Raw genomic sequence first — 20,719 nt, 5'->3', positions numbered from 1 at the left:
GATGCTTACCACAAAAGCAGGAGAAGACCTGGAATGCTGGCCCAGACTGCGATCCAGCACTCGGGAGGTGGAGGCTGGAGGCTGGGGTGTTCAAGGCCTCTAGCTAACAGCAAGATAAGGGCTCACAAAAGTAACAAACCAACCAACCATTAAAGATGCAAGCTAAGAAGTGCACAGACTGTTCCCTTAAAGCAGTGCCTTACTCAGTCCCATGAGAGACAGGCCAGATAGAAATACTCTAGTGACTATTTATTCCAAGGTACTTATCCCATAAGAAATCTGCCTCTGCTTTCTGGGCAAACGTTTCCTTTTAGTATAGAATGATAGCAGGGTGTGTCATTTGGAGCTGCTTAAACTGCAAGCAAAGGTCAACTTCAGGACCAAGTTCCTAAGCAATGAACCCAAACACTTCCTCATGGAGCACAGCTGAGGTACAGAGCTCTCCCCTGGGCAGCAGGGCAGCATGTGGGGTGCAGATGGGGCATGTGAGACCCTTTCCCGGGCCAATCCCCAGTTGCCTCTCGGGCTCCTCAGTACCCAATGGCTTGCTCTCTCTCTGATGTTGCATATCCTGACTGCAGGCACTGAGGCACGGATGATGGAACAGGAGGCCAACCAGCATACAGTGCCTCCTTGCAGGTAGCCAGGTCCCCTCATCCTAGTCAGGCCTGAGCATCTCAACCCATAATGGCCACGGGCAGGCTAATCTGCTGTCAGACAGGCCTTTGTATCCGAAACTTCTGACTTCACAGCCTGTGAGGGTGCTGCTCACAGTTGGTCTGGGCCCTTCCCTCATGTAGAAGTCATGCTGCAGGCTTCTGACCTGGGGCAGCTGGAGAGGCTCCACACTGGCAGTGTCATGTGTGAGGTTCCGGGATCCAAGTTACACCAACACGTGCAGACAAACCCCAGAGTGAGTGTGGGAGAGTGGAATGTGCTCATGAGGCAGGGCCCCACCTTCTACACCATTAGCATGGCAGGACCCATCAACTGCCAACTTCTGTTGTAACAACCAAGAGGATAAAGGCCTGGACGCCCAAGAAGACTCACCTCACCACAGGGTCGTTCATGTCGTTGTAAACATTGATGCGCCCCACAAACCTGTCAACAGAAGAGCTTGCTTCATTACTCAGTCAGCACCACAGCTAGCTCCTCCCACTCTTCGGCAGGACTGGTGGTGACTTAGCCATCCCGCTCTTCCTACTTTCTCCTTACTTCCTGTGCTGCTTCTCCCCTGGCTTACATGACATCTCACAGACATAAAGACGAGTGATGCTTCCTTCTGCACCGAGAAGCTACAGTCTGCACGGTGCTGTCTACAGACACAGAGTGGCCCTCCCGGCAGCGCGCCTGGCCTTCCCTGGGCAGTGTGCTTGGCTTACTTGTAGAGGTCAGGCTGTGGCTGTTCACACTCGATTGTGGCGTGCAAGCTGTCAACATCTGCCTCTGTGTGGAAGCCCTTGGTATCCTGCACTGCGTAGTGAGTCTGCAGAGGAGAGAAAACACGAGTCACACCCTGAACCTCAAGGCACCTGAGCCCACTCAGAGTTTTATTTTCATGCACATCCTGTGAGTCCTACTGTGGGTCTGGATGCAAAGCGTCAGGGAAAGATGAGACTGGGCTATTGCTCCACTGGTGGGTGACGGGAACTCTGACTCTCCATGCTCACTCCGCACCCTCATCTTAAAACTAGCAGGACAAAGGGCAAGCCTGCTACTTCTTTAACCCTGATATTTGGTGCCCCTGCCCTGGAAAGAGCTGTCAGTCACTCAAGTGCTCCTCTTCTTTCAGTCAAAGTACTATAGCTCCTAGGAGACACTAGAAGCATCAATTGGTCTCGTTTCCCAAACTCTGTCACCAAATGTCCTCCTGTCACTGCTCTCCGAGGCTGTTCAACTGTTTAAACCACAAGGTCCATCAACTCTGAACTAAGTGCATCCAAATCCCCAGGAGGCTGCTGAGCCACTACTGTTAGGTCACCCTTTGGATCTCAGGGTAGCAAGTCTGAGCAGGAGGCCCAAGAACTGCACTTCTAGACAGATACCAGCTGGAATGTCTTGCTGTCTAGGGCCATGCAGCCTCGCTAGCACCTGCAGGACCACTCACAGATAAGCATGGGGATGTATCTCCTTTATCTAGGGAGGAGGACACAGGGACACAGACATGTACCATGGTCTGGTCAGGAAGAAGGGTGCCCCTTTGTTCTCTGCTTTCAGCTCTAATAGTGAATGTTGGGATGTATAGCACCACGTGGCTCCAGTGTACAGGTGGTTACATCACTGTTTGTGTCATTCAAGCTCTTGCTGTGCACTGAGAACCTGGGGGAGGTTTCTAATCAGGGATTTGACAGCCTTTCAGAGATGTAAAAAGTCCCAAAAGGGCAAAAGGCCAGGCTGAGGTCATGTGACCGGCATAAGCCTCCCTGAGGTCAGTAGAAGCCTTCCCACAATCTGTCCTTTCGAGGAAAGGTTCCATGTAACTCCAGCCCCAGAGCCAAACCAAATGTACAGAATGATGCCAGGGACCGGCCAGGTGCATTGTGCAAATGCATGGAAGTGCAGCCTGCAGCAGGCTTCCCAGGCTCTCAGCTGCTGCCGCAGTGCACTCCCAGAACAGAACTAAGCCCCTGGGTTTCAGATCTATCCACACACTAGGCCATTCTGTCTGAGCAGTCATAGGCTCCCTGGAATGGAGTCCTGCCCTCAGACATGTCCACAAGAGAGTGGCTTACAGGCAAGGCCGGGATCCCTGTCCCGGTACAACAATTCAAATCACTAAGAACCTCTCCCCAAAAGGATGCCTATAGAAGGATGCGGATCTCCTGGGATGCTCTACCTAGAAAATATGAAGCCCCCCGCGGTCTGTACACAACAGTGCCAAGGATGACTCCCAGAGATGACACATCCTTTGCTAATCACATGACAAAGTGTCCCATCTTACAGCATGGCTGCCTGCACCTGCAGGAATCACTCGTAATGTTCTAGGTTCTCAGAGGCTGACACCAAGGCGCTGCCAGAGCACCAGTTTGCCAGCTTTCACAGTCTCACAGAAGTTTCTGCTTCCAGATTTTTAAGTTAAAAAAGCAACACTGTAAACTAACAGTACTATATAGTTTTTGCTCACCTAATTGTCATACTTTTTAAATGTATTGTAGAATTCCATATGGAGTTCAAACAATTATGATTCCATAAAATGCCTTATGATAATTTAACAAGACACTGAAGTAACAGACATGACCTGTAGAGCTCTGCCTGCACAGACAACTCTCTAACAAGATTATCACTAGACTAGAAAAGACATGCATTTTTCTAAGAAGGTGAAAACATTGTTATTCTAATAATCTGCTTAAGACTGGGTAATGGCAGTGTGTCTGCTCACTTCACTGAGGGAGTAAAGAAAAGAGGGGAAAATGGGAGAGAACAAAAGGAAAGGAAAGGGCCAGAAGGGAGGACCCTGGGATGACCCTGGAGTGAGCTCTGAGAGTACAGACATGCTCAGTCTGTACCCAGGATGTCAGTCTGGCCGAGACCCTGAGCTGCACCCCAAATCCAGGCACATTACTTTATGGCTCGACTCTCCGTCTAAGCTGGCTGTAGTGACATGGCATGTCCCATCTGCCCGGTTGCTGGAGAGAAATATCAGGTCACAGGGAAAGGTCTCATCTTCCTTCACCATGACAATGTCCCCAACCTGCAAGACATGGGGACAGTGCAGTTACCGAGAGGCCACCTCTGTGTGACAGCATAGCCTGGGCTGGAATGCTCTCCCCTACTGTACCCTGTACAGTGCCACAGTGCCTTAGGACACAGGTACAGATTCTGACAAAGGCCCAGGTGGAGGCTTTCGGCTTCCCTGGGCCCCTGGGGCCACCGCAGAGCAGAGCAGCTGCAGGGTGACCAGCAGAGAGCATGTGGCAGTGAGAACACAGACAACTCGCTAACGAGATCATCGCTAACTCAGAGCAAGAAGTATGGGCTCATGCTGGTTAAAAGGCTTCAGAGTGAAGTAGGCCTTAGGGAGGCAGGTGTGTGTGTGTGTCCCCAATCAGAAAGGGGTTTCCCAAGCTCACTCTGAGAGTTCTCAGTGGCCCATCACTGAGCTGCCCTGGTAGTCACCAAGTCAGATGGCTCAACTGCAGGTTTTATGTGACCATTAGCTAAATCAGTCACCTTGTTTTATGTCTTCCATTATTTCTTCAGCAGTGTAAGCATTTCTAGGACAGCTGGGGAGCCCTCCCAGTCATGAAGACTACAACAGACAGGGTGGCTGTAGTGGCTGTAGGCCCTCCCTGCTGCTTTGACAGACCTGTATAAAATCAGAGCATCCCAAGCCCATCAACTCATAAATGGGAGTGACAGATGACACGGGCATGCTCACAGTGATTTCTAAGGGTCTAAGACCAGAGTCACTCTTCCCAAATGGAGACCTTAGTTTAGTGAAACCCATGTCCCATCATAACAAGGGATCTGAGAAACACAGTGGCTGACTATAACTGATGGGGAAGGATGGGTTCCAGAATACAGAAGCACTGTGATGGAGCCAACTGCAGTCAATCCAGCCATCCCAATCGAGGAGAGCTGAGCCAGTGTAGTGTGTCTTATAGCATACACATGCACACGCATGAACACACGTGAACACATGCACGCATGAACACTCACACGTGAATATATAGACACACACATATAAACACCCTCACATACGCACATGCCCGAGCACACGTCACCAAGGAGGAAGAGAAGCCCCATGCAGGAGGAAAGCAAGATATCTAAGAACGGAGCTCTGACTGAACTTCAGACCTTACAGCAACAGCAACAGCAACTCAGAGGGCTTACATGAAAACATTACATTGCATTAGAAAGTAGACAAGTAGCAAACTTTTGGACTCCAGGGCTGGGCAAAGAGTATTTAATCACTATGCCATGCATGGTTGATGTGTGTGGGAGGGATGCCCTTTTCTGAAGGGCAGAGGAGAGGATCTGGGGGAGAGGGGAGGTTGTGTGGGGAGGAGCTGGGAGGAGAGCAGAGAGGGGAAACTGTGGCCAGGATGGAGTGCATGAGAGAAGAGTACATTTAAAGAGTATCTAACCACATCAAAACTGGGATCCTAAAGGCAAACGGAGCAGTGGGGACTTCCTCCTTTATATAAATTGAGCAGTGGGGACTTCCTCCTTATAAATTCTTGCTTCTGGAAAGCCTTGTGAAGAGAGTGATAGACACACGGTTAGCACTGAACTAAATACTCTAAAAAGACACAAACTCTCAAAACCCGATAGCAAAATGAGCCTCATCTAACACATGGAAAATAGTAAGCCATGGAATTGTTGCTTCACATAAAAGGATTCCAGATAGGAAATGAGCAGCAGCACACGGGCCCAGGAGACATAAACCTAATCACCAGGATGACAGAGCAGCTAAAGGACAAACAATCACGTGGGTGCCCGCAGGCTGGTGGGTCCCCCAGGTGGGAGCCCGCAGGCTGGTGGGTCCCGAGGTGGGTGCCCGCAGACTGGTGGGTCCCGAGGTGGGCGCCCGCAGGCTGGTGGGTCCCCGAGATGGGTGCCCGCAGGCTGGTGGGTCCCGAGGTGGGTGCCCACAGGCTGGTGGGTCCCCGAGATGGGCGCCCACAGGCTGGTGGGTCCCGAGGTGGGCGCCCACAGGCTGGTGGGTCCCCGAGATGGGCGCCCGCAGGCTGGTGGGTCCCCGAGATGGGTGCCCACAGGCTGGTGGGTCCCTGAGATGGGTGCCCACAGGCTGGTAGCAAAGTAGGATAGGCAGCCGTTCTGGAAGGTGTTGAGTGGTCTCTCCTGAGCCAGAAAGGGCTTCACATTTCAGCCAGCAGTTGAGTTTTAGATCAAAAGAAATAAAATCGAACTTCATACAAAGTCCTGCACACAAAAGTTCCCAGCAGTTTTGCGGCAGAGGCTGGAAGCAGCCACGTGTCCTTAGATGTTTGAGTGGTTGCACTCGGAACACACACCAAGGGTTCTGCTCAGGGGCAATAAGAAGGAACTGCAGGTGTCCACCATGCAGAAGCAGACGAGACCAGGGGCCTGGCCTGGGTGAAGAGTCTCTGCCCAAGAGGACACACCCTTCTTGGAGTGACCAAATCCCAGGGACAGACAGGTAAGCACAAAGAAGGTCTCCTCTACTGCTTACATCACGTGATCCAAAATAAAAGATAAGCGGGACACAGAGAACAGGACTAAAGAGCCTCCTGCACCTTCTAAGAAAAGAGCATCATGGTTTAGCGGCTGGAGTAGAGACCACAGGAACAGGTTGGTCCTCCTCTGCTGGTCCCAGGGAACCAGTTTACTGCTATCTGCTTCTACACTCTGGATAGCAGATATGGAGCAAATGATTCTCCTCAGGGGCTACTACACTGTAGAAGCACTTTCCTGCAATAGACACCATTTACGTCTGCTTTTAAAAACAGAGCCACGTCTATCTACAAGTACAGAAGACTCTGCAGCAGAGAGCCCATCATTACAGAGACTGCACTCAGGCTAGGCTGCGAGTATGGTGTTGTGGGTATGGTGCTAGGCAGCCTGCCCTAAGCTCAGCCCACAGCCCCGAGCCTGAGCCTTCTGAATCCTGACTCTAGGAAAACATTCCAAGCTCCTGTCCCAGAAGAAAAAGGTCTCTTGGAAGCAGTGACACATGAAATAGCATTTATACATACAAATATCAAACATGCTTAAAATGAACATGCATACAGCCATGCATCAGTAGATTAGTAAGTGCAATGAGGCCAGCAAACATGTGTACATGTCTGTGGTCCTTAGAAGGGCATGCTGCCCTACTGTATGTGGCTAGGCGTGTGGCCACAGCCTAAGACACCCTCTGAACTCAAACTGAACAGCTGGCTTATGTCAGCCTGGGGTATGGAAGATTCATCCTGTACCAGGGATGGTCATACTTGCTGAATGGGAAAGACTGCTATCGAAGTGGTCAGGACAGGTAACAGAGCTGCCTGGGAGGGAGGGAGGGAAGGAGGGAGGGAGGTGGAGTCCAGTGAGGCTCAGGCAGGGGATGGGTATCAGGAGGGACAGTGACAGGAAGAGATTGAGTGCAAGTTTACAGCCAGGTGATGACCAAGGTGATGGCTGGGATGTGACCGGAGACAAGCTTTAACAGCTGCACTCTGTCATACACACTCTCTAAGTGCCTTCAATGGTCAGTACAGGCAGAAAGGCAAGCCACTCCAACAACTTACATCATTCAAACTTCCAACGAAATCAAGACAGGACAGTGTGGATACCCAACAACCGGTGCATTAATGGCAAACCTGCTTTGAAAAGTTCCTTTAAAATGATTCTGTAAAAACATATTGGTAAGCAGGCAGATGTGCAGGCTCACCCTCAGCTTCCGACTCTGCTTGCGGACTAGCTTGCCATGCTGGATGAAGTGCACAGGACACTGGTTCATGGCATTGTCGGCCTTGTGGCGAAGCCAGTCTTCATAGCCCTAGAAGCAGAGTCAGAGAGAAGGTGTTTAAAGCCATCACTGCGAGCATGGTCCAGCCTTGGGGGCTCTCACGGCTCCCTGACCCTGAGAAGGCATTCATTCTCACACCAGCGTTTAGGCTACCTTATGCTTCTGCAATTATAGCTGAAATTTATAATCTTTGTAATTAAAACTTCTCTATAAACCCAAGACCTATGCTTGAGAAAAATTCCTTCACAAGGAACAAGTCAGTCAGAAGTCAAGCCAGGCTTCAGGATTCTGTGGTGACACAGTCTCCACAGTGGCTCAGCAGTCCCCAGGTACAGACAGCATCTGCCAACCGCTCTGGCCCACCCGCAGGGGCTCTGAGAACAAAGGCGCATTGTTTCCAACCTGCATCTCCAGATGACTGCCAAGGGAGAAACACAGAGAAAACCATCAGCAATTAGCTTCTTCCTCTGTTTTAAAAATTATTATTTTAGATAAGATCTCTCCCCGGTTGGTTGGTTGGTTTGGGTTTTGTTTAGTTTTGTTTTGGAGTGGGGCAACTTAACATAAGCTAGAGTCATCAAGAAATTTCTTCCACAAGACTGGCCCATAGGCAAGCCTGTGAGTATTTTCTTGGCTAATAACTGATGTGGAAGGTCCATCTCACGGTGGGAGGTACCACCCTGGGAGGGTGGTCCCGAGCTACATAAGGAAGCAGGCTGAGCAACCGGGGACAAGTAAAGCCAGTAAGCAGCCCTCCTCCACGGCTTCGACAGACCCTTTCCTCCCCGATTTGCTTTTGGTCATGGTGTTTAAACACAGCCACAGAAAACAATTGAAACAGTATCATTACATGCTTGAGCCTGGTCTAGAACTCACTATTGAGACTAAGTAGGCCTTGAACTCACAGAGGTCCTCTTACTCTGTTTCCCCAGTGCTAGGATGCAAGGTATGTCTCATTATGCCCAGCCTACCATTAAATAACTTTTAAACATTCCTCAGTTTTATACTGTTTAAGATTCCAAAAATAAGTAATAATATTATCATCATCATCAACAACAAATCCTTACTAGCTTATGGCAAGAACCAGGTGCCAAAGGTCTTTTAAACAACACACACACACACACACACACACACACACACCTGTCAGATTGTAAAGTAAATTCCAAAGTCAGCCACCTGAAGCACCTGCTGTTGGGTGGCTACACTGCCTCTTCTTGGGAAAGAATTTACTTAGAAGTTGACATTCTGCAAATTATCTAGACATCTCAAATGAAAAAATGAATTCTAAATACTGAAAAGCAAAGTTACGCGATCCAGTGCTCTATAGAAGGATGTAACCAATGTGAAATAGGTCTATAAAGATTTACAAATGGCTTCAAGTTTATGGAGAGATCCCCAGCCTTTCTGGCCACCAGGCCCACGCTGAGACAGCTGTGACAGGCTGACAGCACGGGGCGGAGTCTGTGGACTCCAGGCAGGAAGGGTTGATTTGGACAGGCAGACGTCTGGTCGGCTCCTCAGAAACTTAGAGCAATTTTCCCTGTAGACACACCCCAAGAGCTAAGGATCCACATCCATCAATCTTCATTTATCTCCTGATACAATATATACAATTATTATTGGTTAATTAAAAATAAGTACATAGGGAGAAAGGGAAGGAAAAAAATCAAAATAAATAAATATATAAAGAGTCAGGAACAAAGCAAACCTGTGTCACACCAATGCTCTGAGCAGTGTGCGTCACCAGGGTTGGAATGGACAGTGGCCATACAGACTGTGGGATAAACTGATCAGGTGTGCACACAGACCCCGAGTGTCTCATTTATGACATGAAGCGAAGCTCTGACATGCTAGAATGTGGACAAGCCTTTCAAGCATTATGCTACCTGAACGAGATCAGTCAGAAAGGACAGCATGTCCCTGAGACAGCTTTCCCAGAGACACTCCCTGGCCACTTTTCTGAGACCAAGAAGACTCTCCCTTAACCTCACAACGGTCAGCAGGCCGAGCCTGGGCAGAAGCACACTCTAGGGGGAGGTAAAGCAGAGCCTGGGAGGATGGACAGACAGTCCACTGGATCCAGCCGCTCTGGCCGGCTCAGAATGCAGAGACCTACTTTCTCCTCCAATTCAAAGGCACCAAACCAGTGACAGACTAATTCTAACTTGTTTCCATCTGAAGCTAAGCCACTCTATGGCAGTGGTTCTCAGCTTGTGGGTTACAACCCCTTTGGGGACTGAACAGCCTTTCACAGGGGTCACATAAGACCACTGAAAACTGATATTTACATTACATTCACAACAATAGCAAAACTACAGTCATGAAGTAGCAATGGAAACAATGTTACGGTTGGGTCACCACAGCATGAGGAGCTATATTAGAGTCGCAGCACTAGGAAGGCTGGGAGCCACTGCTCTGCTGTTTTCCCTATAAATTAGCGGAAACAAACTAGACCACCCACTCAGAATGTAGGCGGCCCCTGGGGTAACAGGGCCACCTGCCTTCCTGGCTGTGAGCTCTTTTTTTTTTTTTTTAAATAAAAAATTAATTTAGTTTAAAATGTACAAATATTTTTAAAAACTTAACATTTAATCCTAAAATTTATGTGAAAATGCAAAGGGTCAAAGGTCCAAAATAGCAATAGTTGTCCCACTTATACATTTAACTTCAAAACTGTACTACAGACCTACAGTAATGAAGTCAGTGCATAAAAGAACCTAGTGATGGGAGTATCAGCTGAACAAAATTCTCATAGACATAAACTCTCAAATGGGGAAAAGATGGCCTTTCATTAACTGTCACTGAATATCTACATGCAGAATAAACACATACAATTTAGCTTATATGTTGTATCATAGTTAAAATTATAATAAATTGTTACCTAAATTAATAACTAAAATGATAAAACTTCTGAGAAACAACAGGGTACATTTCAAGGCACTTAAATAATGTCACAGTCTTTGCTGTGCTGCCTCATGGCTAATGTTAGCTCAGAGAGTGAGAAGGGAATCCTATACCCCCCACAAAATAGTAAATAAATACCCCAGTGCGAAGGCATGCATGCTAAAGGAACACAGAATCCAACTGAATGAACTTAAGCAAAGAACAAGTTAAACATTATTGGATTCTAGCCCAAAGTTTAAAATAAACATTTGTAAATCCATGCTGATATTGGTAAACCACTGAATAAAGGTAGAAAGGCATCAGGCAAATCACCCTTGTATAAGAACTGGAGATAATTTACACACTTGGTTATGAAGGAGATGAAGCCTATGTCTGCACTCCTTAACTGTTAGACTGCACTTAGTGATTACTTCCAAAGCACAGACTACGGAAAGGGGGGAGGGCAAACCCCACTCCACAGCTAGGAAAGGAGTGACTGGATCCTGCACTGGTGGATGATGGAGACTGACTGACATCCTCACACTGAGTCACATTGATGGCACACTTGTGAGGTCCAAGGATGGCACTGCACATCTGCAGTCACCCTGTCACCCACCTGACACCAAGCTCACTATGGAAGCCGTCAATCACCACAAGAACCCACAAGTAAGTAATCAAGTCCTACCTGCTTGATGGCCGTGACTGTGATGACGAAGAAGAGTGGGAGCCCGCTTGTCACTGGACTTGTGGGTGTGTCGATGATCAACTGTGGTGAGAAGAGAGCCCTGGTGTCACCCTGATGGTGAGCTGGCCCAGCCCAGCCTTTTCCCAACCCAGCTTCTTCCTACATCAACACCCTGCCGGGTTCCTCCCTGCCCAAAGACAAGCACAGAAGGGTCGTCACCCTGTCCTAGTGACGACGATGCTGAGGGAGGCTCCCTAAGGGGAATCCATGTCAGTGTATGGGCAGGGCACAAGTCTGACACGGAACACATCGCCTCATATAGTCCATTCTACAGGTGCCACATGTGAGTTAGTTCTGACAGATTTCATGGTAGGAGGTTTTAAGTCATGTATAGCCATACTTAGAATAATTTAGAAAAATGTTGTACTGCTGTTCAGGAAGTTTATTCTACAGGCTGCATCTGCCCACACCCTTGCTGTATCCCTGCCTCTCTGGATGTACAACTGCTTTGCATTTTCTCTGGGTGTCAGAAAGGAGTAAGGGGAGATGCCAGGTGTGGCTGGAGCTCTTGCCCTGTCTCCTCGGGAGGCTGAGAAGTGGCCACAGCAAGGTTCACGTACACATAAGGACCTGAGGTCCTCAGGTGAGCTAAGTCTCGAGAACACAAGAATGAATGGCAGCACTTAGGGTGCCAAGTCCTTGATGTCAGTGACTGTGTGTCACCTACTTAGAATCAAATGGCATTTGCTAAGACAGAAAGCCAGGACGGTCCTTACCTGTACCAGGAAGATGATGAGGAAATAAAAGTTGGCTATTCTTCTGAACTGTTCAAATAAGTTCTTGGGTATGAAGTTCCAGAATGTGTACTGTAGGAAACAAAAGCAAGAATGGGCCACTGTGTGAGGTGTCCTCCTGCGCACAGGCAGGAGGGAGTGCAAGTGTGGATACAAACTCACCGGAGCTTAACTACTGACACCGCCTAAGAGAAGCTGCTAAGACAGACTGTGCCCTCCAAGGTAGTCATGCCCAGACTGCCCGGCCCAGTGAGTCAAGGCAGAGGGCAAAGCACTCAGGCAGTTTCTGCAGGTACAGAGCGTTACGTCAGGGGCTGTATCTTCTCATCTCTGCTTTGTTATCAGGTACAACTGAGATGCACCAGAAGGAACTGAGTCTGAGCTGCCTCAGGGTTGCTTCCCTGACGGCAGGGCATGGTGTCCACACTGTAGGGTGCTGCATCTGTCTGTGGCTACATGCAAGGGACCTTTGCTGGATTTACAGGGTAAGAAAAGAGGGTGGTTCCCAGGCTACATATTCTCCAAACGGACTCCTCAGCATCTCCTGAGAACAGCAGCTACTCTGTGCTGCTGTCCAAGCTCATTTGCCTTTTCACAACATTCACAAGTATGAGGAGACCCTCAGGGTCACTGGTGGGGACCGGGGCAACCATGCGGACCATCTTGCAAAAGCATCTTCCCGCACATCAGCAGGGCTGTCTCCCCTCTGCTCATTTCTCTTACAGCAGATGTGCAGTTTTCCCTGTGACTCCAGTGTTAGTGTTCTTGTCTGTGGAAACATACTGGGAAGGCTTAGACAGCTCAGAGCCCCGGCTAAAGCAGGCTATGATGGTGGCTGCCGTTCTACCTCTCTCTTCACTCTGGTACACCATGCAGTTCTTCCATCCATACCTTCCTTTAGCTTCCTAAAGGGGGCGCTAAAGACACAAGACGACTCTAGTGGGAGACTCTTGAGCTCTCTGCCTCACAGTTCTGGGGTGGCCATCTCTTGGTTTTTGAACCTTCTGTTTTTTTGTTTTTTTTTTTTTTATACAATGCCACTGTCAAATGGAATTATTTTAAGGCCCTATTCTATGAAGTCAACCTTATTTCTCTCTGTACCCAGCCAAAATTCATTACTTGCACAGTAGTTAGTCAAAATATTTCTAGCACCCTACACCCAGTGCCTCACAACTGGTTGTACCTGCAGCTCTAAAGGATTTGACATTTTCTTTGGCCTGCAATGGGTACTTGCACTCACACATGCACAATTTTCTAAACACACACACACACACACACACACACACACACACACACACACACACACACGATCCCATCACCCTAGAGGCAGAGGCAGGCAGAACTCTCTAAGTTCAAGAACTGCCTGGTTTACATACTAAGTTCTAGGACAGTCGGGGCTACATAAAGGGACCTTGTCAAAAAACAAAACAAAAAATAAAAAAAATATTACTTAGCAACAAAGTCACATTGGTGGAAAGTTCCTAATTAATATCCAGTATTTCCTCTGTTGAAATATTTACAGGTGACAGTCACCTGACCTGTCCCAGAGACTGAGGACTGCTCTGCAGCCCTACTACTGAGAAGACCTACCCTGCCGTGGCTGAGAATCACCCTGTGGCCCACACATTGTTAATAGTTATTACTGTTGACCGAATGTAACAGGAAGACAGTAATTTAAATGTCCACAAGTAGGTGACACCACTGTAGCAGATAAAACAAGGGGCTGGAGAAATGGTCCAGTCAAACAAAATGCTTGCCATGCGTGTGTGAGGACCAGAGTTCAGAATCCCAGCACTGAATAACAACCCCATAGAGAAAGTGGAGACGGGGAGCTCCCTGTGGCTTGCTGGCCAGCCAATCTAATCAATTAATAAGCTCCACATTCAGGGAAAGCCTCTGAATCAACAACAACAATAACAACAGCAACAAAACCTGCACCACCAACAACCAAAAGCAAAATCAAAAAAACCAAAACAACAACAACAACAAAAACCCACAGAGAGTGACTGAAGACACCCATCCCTAATCTATGGCGTTGCATAAACACGGATGTGCTCATTTGCCTGAACACATGTGCCCCCCCTACATGCTCTCTCTCACACACAGAACTGTTCATTATAAGAGACTGTACTGGCACAGTGACAGTGCAGGTCAGTCACACATCTTCTGTCTTTGCTGATCTGTAAAAATCTCGCTATCTGTGAAGACATGTGGCCAGCACACACATCTCACTGCCACCCACACGCAGGTATCAAGTTCTATTTCCATTCTCATATCAGCAGAGCAAGTATCCCAGCCTGGAAAACTGTTATCAATGACCAAGGGGAAGAACAACGTGGCTGCTTCACCCGTGAGAGGGCTGGGAAAAACGAGGACATAGCATCTCCCTCCCATGAAGATGTCTTGATGCATACTGAACCTCAAGAGACAGCGAACAAGCTCTGCTTCATACTCATGAAACTTTGGGTCAGGACCAGCTGGGCTGCCCATTATCCTGAGCAGAGTATGCCTGCCGGACTCTCTGTGTTCACACTGACCTGAGGGTGACCACTGGCCTCTCTGTTCACACAGGACAGAAGGTGCCTGCTGGCCTTTCTGTGTTCACACTGACCTGATGGTGTTCCCTGTCCTTTGTTCATACTGAGCAGGGGGTGCCCCACTGGCATGTGAGTTTCCTGTTCATATAGCCTCCTCCTCCCCTAGGTAAGCCAATCTCTGGTTTTGTTGCTGGCATGGGGGACAGATCACAGAAGTCCCACCTATTCTACATGTTGTCACAAGTCAATGGGACACACTGAGAAGAACTGGGCACTCTTCTGCTTGCCAGCAGCCAGGAAATGAGATGAAGGTCCCAAAGCTTCTGCCATTCGTCACTTAAAATGGGATCTAGCCCACAGGTAGACTATCCCACAGAAACACTAGGATAAGCCACTGGTCTTTAATCAAGTGGAGTCACAGCATCGCTGTCCTTTGTGACTGGGGAGGAGTCATGGGGACAAGGGCCCCTGGCCTCCATGCTCAGGGAACAGATTGGCTTCAGGGCACTTACCTTCTGTGGCAGGAACTGACCCGTTCCTGCCACTAGACTTTAGTTCCTTCATGCATAAGTTGTAGCCTCAGAGGTTGCTCAGTGTTGAAATGACGTGGTAACTATGGAAGTCGCTTTTCTGAGCATATGGGGTGTGAGGCAGGAGCAGGCAATGCAGACAGAGCCAGTATTTACTTTGGGACCCCCCCCCTTAAGGCAAAGCAAGGATCCCCGTGAAGTTCAAGCCCTAGGACCATTCTGCCCAAGGCAGTGGGCAGGAAGTCACTGCTCCTGAGAGCAGAATCTCGCCAGAACAGACACAGCAACAGGGGACTGCTGTGAAGCCAGAGGCCAGAGGCCAGGCAGAACCATACAGGCAGCCATTTTCATCTTTCTTCTTCCATAAGACAGGGAACCCACGGATAAAATGGGAACTCTGGCCAAACACTGACCACTAGTAATGAAAACCTGCCAAACAGGTTAGGGCTTATTGCAACTTAATGTCCCTGAGATTCTTCACAGACCAAACACTGCCACAGATCCCTGGCTTAATCAAACTGCTACGCTCTGAGGCATTCTTTGGCATGTCTAAGATAGAAACAAAACGTCCTTGGATACACAGACACATTCTATACTACTATAGACATATTCTACAAAACCTTGGTATGCCTGTTGAACAAATTAGCACTTTTCCATGCATGTGATGTGTTATTTGAGCAAAATCAATGATAAGTTCCCAATGATAATAGCCCACCGTCAGTCGAGGTCCTGGGCCGTTGCTTCTTGACCAAGAGCCTACCGTTCCCTCCTACGGTTGAGTGGTACAGGGGCCAGGTTATGTTTATCTCCTCCCTGAAACATCACTGGTTTCTTGTCACTGAGCCAAGGCACTGAGAGGAAAGGTGCACAAGCAGCTCTGCCGATTCCCGGCCAGGCCTCCCTCTGCCCACACTCTGCCCAGAGTGTTGACTTAACTCTGTTGGTTCTGCCCAAAAGCTTCCTGGTATGAAGGAGCCTCCCTGGGACTAACTGCTTCTGAATACCCCTGGGACCTACAATTCCCACACACCCTCCCTGTGGATATCCTTTCCAGAAATCAAGGAGGCTGTGGTGGTTCATGTTCCCCAGGGACACAGACAAGAAAAAGCCTGAGAGTCACTGTGGACAACAGGCCCCAAAAGGCTAAAAGCAAAGGAGAGAGGGTGAGGCTGTATCTCTCCAAGCATGGCTGTGGCTTCTATCAGCTGTAAAAGCCTTCAGCCTCTCAGAGTTCAGTCAGGTTGCTCTGCTCTTCACAGGCATCCTGTACAGTCTGGATAGAACCTACACACACACACACACACACACACACACACACACTCCACAAGCACAAACAGCATCAGCAGACAGAGCATGCACACACATACACACATGGACACAGATATGGGAACACAAAGCATGAGCATACATACACAACCATGCACAGCATGAGCATGCATGTTCCTGCACACGCACACATGCACAGAGAGCTGAAGGAGGGTCAGTGCAGCCTGTGAGCACAGGGCCTGGGAGAGGTGCTCTCTGCCCATCTCTTCACTACCAAGCACTGTGTCACCTCAGGGGACACTCATGTGGTGGGCTTTACTTATGAGTATTTTGCCTGCCTATGCTATGCTTCTGGATAAAAGCTATTGTAAATATTTTAACTCTGATCCATGGCTGGCCTCTCTTTCTACCTTCTCTCTTTTTCTCTGCCTTTCTACAATACAGCTTTAAAACCATTTAAAAAAAAAAAAAGACCTTGAGAAGCTAAGCTTTTGGGTCATAAATTCTTCTCAACAATGCAGGGTTCCGTGACATACGTGGCTCCTCCAGAGAGCTCTGTATGACAAAACACCCAGATGTAAATGACAGAGACCTCCTTGAGAGCCTAATATTTCTAAACAGACCCACCACACAAGTCTAGCCCTCTGAATGGCTGGGTTGGACTTACACATCAGCACCTGCACCTGCCCCACAGCAAACACAGCATATACATGCCACATGTGCAATTCACACATAGCATACATACACATGGAATACAAACACATGTGTTTCAGGTCTGTCTGTTCTAGAAAGCCATGGATCTTCATTCCCACCCTTCAGACATTCCCACATCTCTCTAAGTACGGACTCCATCTCCACATCCTGCTGACAGGCCCTGTTGCCAGACCCACAGCCAGGCAACAGACAGGTAAAGGGCAGCAGTGAGGTGAGGCCCAAGAGGAGTGAGTAGGGGAAGGCCCTGTGAAGCACACCTGATACCCCTGTGAGTGGAGAGGTACTGCCTGGCCCGGGACAGCAGTGCCAAGCATCACAGCTGGGGGAGCAGAGGCACCCTAGGGGCAGCTGCACAGGGACGCCAATGCTGCTCGGAAGGGGCTGTCCCCAGTGGCAGCCTTTCTCAGGCAGCAGCTCAGAGCAGATAGTGAGGGTACCTTGGAGGAGACGATTCTATTGTCGGGGTATCTCTGTGGAATGTAGGCCTCTGCACCCGGAGGGGGCTCCTTGTGTCCCACGTAGATGGTCCGACTGTCCACCCAGTTCTCTTCCCCTGCACACTGTGGATAGAAGAGCACAGTCAGCATGCGCCTGAAGCCTGAAGTGCTGACCTTCCCCACACCCCGTCAGGTTGAGACAGAGACTGCCTGCTGATATGGAGGTCCCAGTCCCATCCTGCTCTGTGCCCAAGTGCACTCTGCTGGGGGTCACATCAGGGGCTCCCAAGTTCCCTACCATGGCCAGACACATGACTGGCTTAGTCCTAAGGGTGAGAAGGGGCTCCAGTTCTGTAGCAAATTCCCCAGGCAGACACTGACACAGTGAGAGGCCATCTGTGCTCAGAGGGAGGCCCAAAGATCTCTGGGTGCTGGCAGAAAGAGCATGAGGCAGGAGGATTGTGCATTTCAAATTGTAGAAAGGGACACAAAATATACGGTCAGGTGCTGGGCCCAGAAGACAGGAAGGCCTGGAAGGCACTCCCCTCCTGGGTGAGTTCAACGCCAGCACCTGTGCATCTGCCCCGCTACACTTCCTTCCTGGCTCTCTGTTCTCCCTAGTCCTTCAGCACGACCAGTCCCTCTGCTCAGGCGCCTGCTTGCTGGGGCCATGAAGTCATTCCCACTTGTTCCCCAGTGTGCTATGCTACAAGACGCATGCATGGCATACACTCTGCAGCACCAGCTTTGTCTGTGCAGCCGTCTGAATAAACAGCTCAAACTGCAGCCACATCCCCAGGAGCCAGGCAGAGTGAGTACCACTGCCACAGGAGCCACCTTCCAGCCCTGGGCCAGATGCAGCATGACTACTCCCAGAGCAGTGACTGGTCCCATCCCACAGTGAGCCGCGAAAGCATTCCCTCATCCCGACTACACCATGCCCAGTGCCCTGAGTCCTCTAAGGCACAGTAGGTGCCCAGCAGACACTGTCTTAGTCAGAACAAAGGCCCAGCAGCCCCTCCCAGTAAGAGATGATTTCATGCACAGCCTTTAGTTTCCTGGGAAGGCTGAGGGTAGGGGATGGTGAGCAGTCTTGGTAAGGGCCACATATCCCTGCTCACAGACATGCTCTGACATAAGTGCTATACACACATGGGAAAGAGAAGACACACAAATACCTTCTAGCGCTTGGGGAAACTCCCAGAAACCTGTGCACTAAGCTTCAGGAGCAGCCATGAGTCCCCGCTGAGAGGCTGAAGGCTGAAGTCACAGCAGGCCTCAGGGGCATCACTTAGAGGGGAGCTAGCACCCTTCTGTCCACCCTCAGGAGGAGAGAAGGCTTGGGTGGAAAACCCCTGCAAGTGTGTGGAAGAGGAGCCCTGAAGAGGAGGCCACACACACAGCCCCTCGGGATGCTGCTTTGAGGCTCTCAGATCATGCACTTCCTAAAAAGGCCTCGTTCCCAGACCTGGCTGTGCGTGCAGCTGAGACAGATGCGCCAGGCTTAGTGGCTGGGGAAGGCTCAGCTGAGCTGTAGGGAGCTCTTCAGGAAAGGGTTAACCGCAGGGAAGCACGGGCCAAGACTCTGAAGGCCAGGCTCTGTTCTCAGTGTGCTAACACAGGCAGTTAATATTAATTCCTGCTCTTCCTGACCAAGGCCAGGAGTCGGAGATGCTCCTAGGAATCACTTGACTGCCTGAGCTTTTAAAAATAAAACCCATAAGCACTTGTCTCTGACCGATGACAAGTTGGGCGGACCACCAGAGGCTCAGATCACAGCAAGACTGTTATCAGTCCTGTGCCTTGAGGGTACAATACTGCTGTTGGGGTTGGGCCCCACCAGAACAAATAGATACTTATTAGCAATAACTCAAGTCTAGACCAGCCACAGGACCCTGTTCACATGACTAATTGATAAAGTACTAAAAAGAACAGATCAATAAATCTGAGGCAAGTGAGGCAGACAGCACTTCCATGGAGAAACGGATCCAGGCTCCCTCATGTGCAGATGGGGGGGGGGGGTTGTGTGTGTGGGACTAATAGGTTGGCAGGGAGGGGACAAGGTGGAAGGAAGACACTGGCACAGATCACTGTGAAGCAGGCAGAGGCCCTGGAAGAGGAGCTGGTAGCTGTGGATACAGTGCCTGAGCCCACAGAGGCCAGGGAGCACTTCAGGGGCCCAGCCCAGCAAGGAAGAGCTGGGAGCCACAGACTGCCCTCATCCACTCACTGAGGGAACCAAGCGAGCTCACTGGTCAGCCTTAACTGCCTTTGCCCAGTACAGCAGAGGTAATGGGATGGGGTCCTGCCAAGACCTGTCCACCAGCACAGGTCCTAACGGCAGTCTGCACCTCCAGTCAAGATTGTGTAAGAGACACTATAAAACAACTCAAACACTGAACTCTGGAGTGTGGAAATAACGATCCAGGTTAGCATCTTTGATATATTGGTACCAGATTAATTTTTAAGGAAAAAAATTAAAATACAGATTTTCCAAACAGTCATTTGTCATTGGCACCTCTTCACTGTGGGCAGGGGATGAAGAGGCAGAAGGCTATGGAAACATGCAAGACCTAACATGCCTAAGGGGTAGACGCCCACTGTCAGTGGCCTAACCTTAATCATGTGACTCATGTGAAGCACAGAGAGGACCCTACTGGTGTAGCTCACACAAGGAGGACAGGGAGTGTTCCAGAATACACCTAAGACAAGGCCACTCTAACAGGAAGACATCATCTTGCCACCATTCAAAGAAATTGGAAGGGGTTTTTAAAAACACATAAGTACAACTTGTCACCTCCCTTAGCAGTCTCAGTTACATCCCATCATCATGTTCCTGTGTCCCTCCTCTTGATGGAACTCTGCAGCTTCAGCTGGACCCAGCCCACACTCCATCCCTTGCAGTCCCTGGGGTCCTCCTCCCACCTGAGCTGCAGTATGCTTCCCTGATAACTGTGGATGGACCACACATCTTTATCACGCAGTCACATCAAAGACCAACGACAGGCTGCAGAGGGTGACCACCATGCTCGGTCGGCTCTCCTAGAGAGCTCCATGGTCTGGGCAGGCGTTGAGCCCTTCAGGGGAAGCTCATCCACATCTGAGTCTCCACACAGACCACGCGAAGTTCCTTCTAGTGGGCCTCGTGAAGACTGGAGACTGGGTTTCCATCAGACTGAACAGCTCCCCCTGCTCAAACAAAGATGCAAGTGGAGCCCTAAAATCCACATCTAGTCAATGTCTCAATGAGTTCCTACAACTTGCTTTGCTTGAGGAGGCTGGAAAACAGAAAGCTGACTTCCCATCCACCCTCGGCCTGCAGTTCGAGCTGAAGCAGCACTTCCCACTCTCTTCCTCTGGCCTCCTCAAGAATTCCCAGCATCACCTGAGGGGCATCACTCAAGAATTCCCAGCATCACCTGAGGGGCATCACTCAAG

At 49.5% G+C, this 20,719-nt stretch overlaps 1 protein-coding gene across 8 annotated transcripts in view; it reads right to left on the bottom strand.

The window, feature by feature from the left end:
- The window catches only part of Atp11a (ATPase phospholipid transporting 11A), a 111,532-nt gene that overhangs the window by 45,152 nt on the left and 45,661 nt on the right, over positions 1 to 20,719 (bottom strand). For all 8 annotated transcript variants that reach the window (XR_002381207.1, XR_003842558.1, XM_021218663.1 and 5 more), the window contains exons 2-8: positions 17,282 to 17,404; positions 11,780 to 11,869; positions 11,004 to 11,084; positions 7,358 to 7,465; positions 3,563 to 3,691; positions 1,383 to 1,486; positions 1,051 to 1,101 (exon numbers count right to left, since the gene is read on the bottom strand). Coding sequence is in view for 6 of the 8 variants with exons in the window: in XM_021218663.1 (XP_021074322.1) it covers positions 1,051 to 1,101; positions 1,383 to 1,486; positions 3,563 to 3,691; positions 7,358 to 7,465; positions 11,004 to 11,084; positions 11,780 to 11,869; positions 17,282 to 17,404 (686 nt within the window). In the remaining 2 variants the exon portion in view is untranslated. The remainder of the gene's footprint in view (positions 1 to 1,050; positions 1,102 to 1,382; positions 1,487 to 3,562; positions 3,692 to 7,357; positions 7,466 to 11,003; positions 11,085 to 11,779; positions 11,870 to 17,281; positions 17,405 to 20,719) is intronic.

The sequence above is a fragment of the Mus pahari genome, chromosome 19, assembly GCF_900095145.1.
Source record: "Mus pahari chromosome 19, PAHARI_EIJ_v1.1, whole genome shotgun sequence".
NCBI classification, from domain to species: domain Eukaryota; kingdom Metazoa; phylum Chordata; class Mammalia; order Rodentia; family Muridae; genus Mus; species Mus pahari.
The sequence above is the reverse complement of the archived record's forward strand: the minus strand, read 5'-3'. Positions and strand labels throughout refer to the sequence as shown.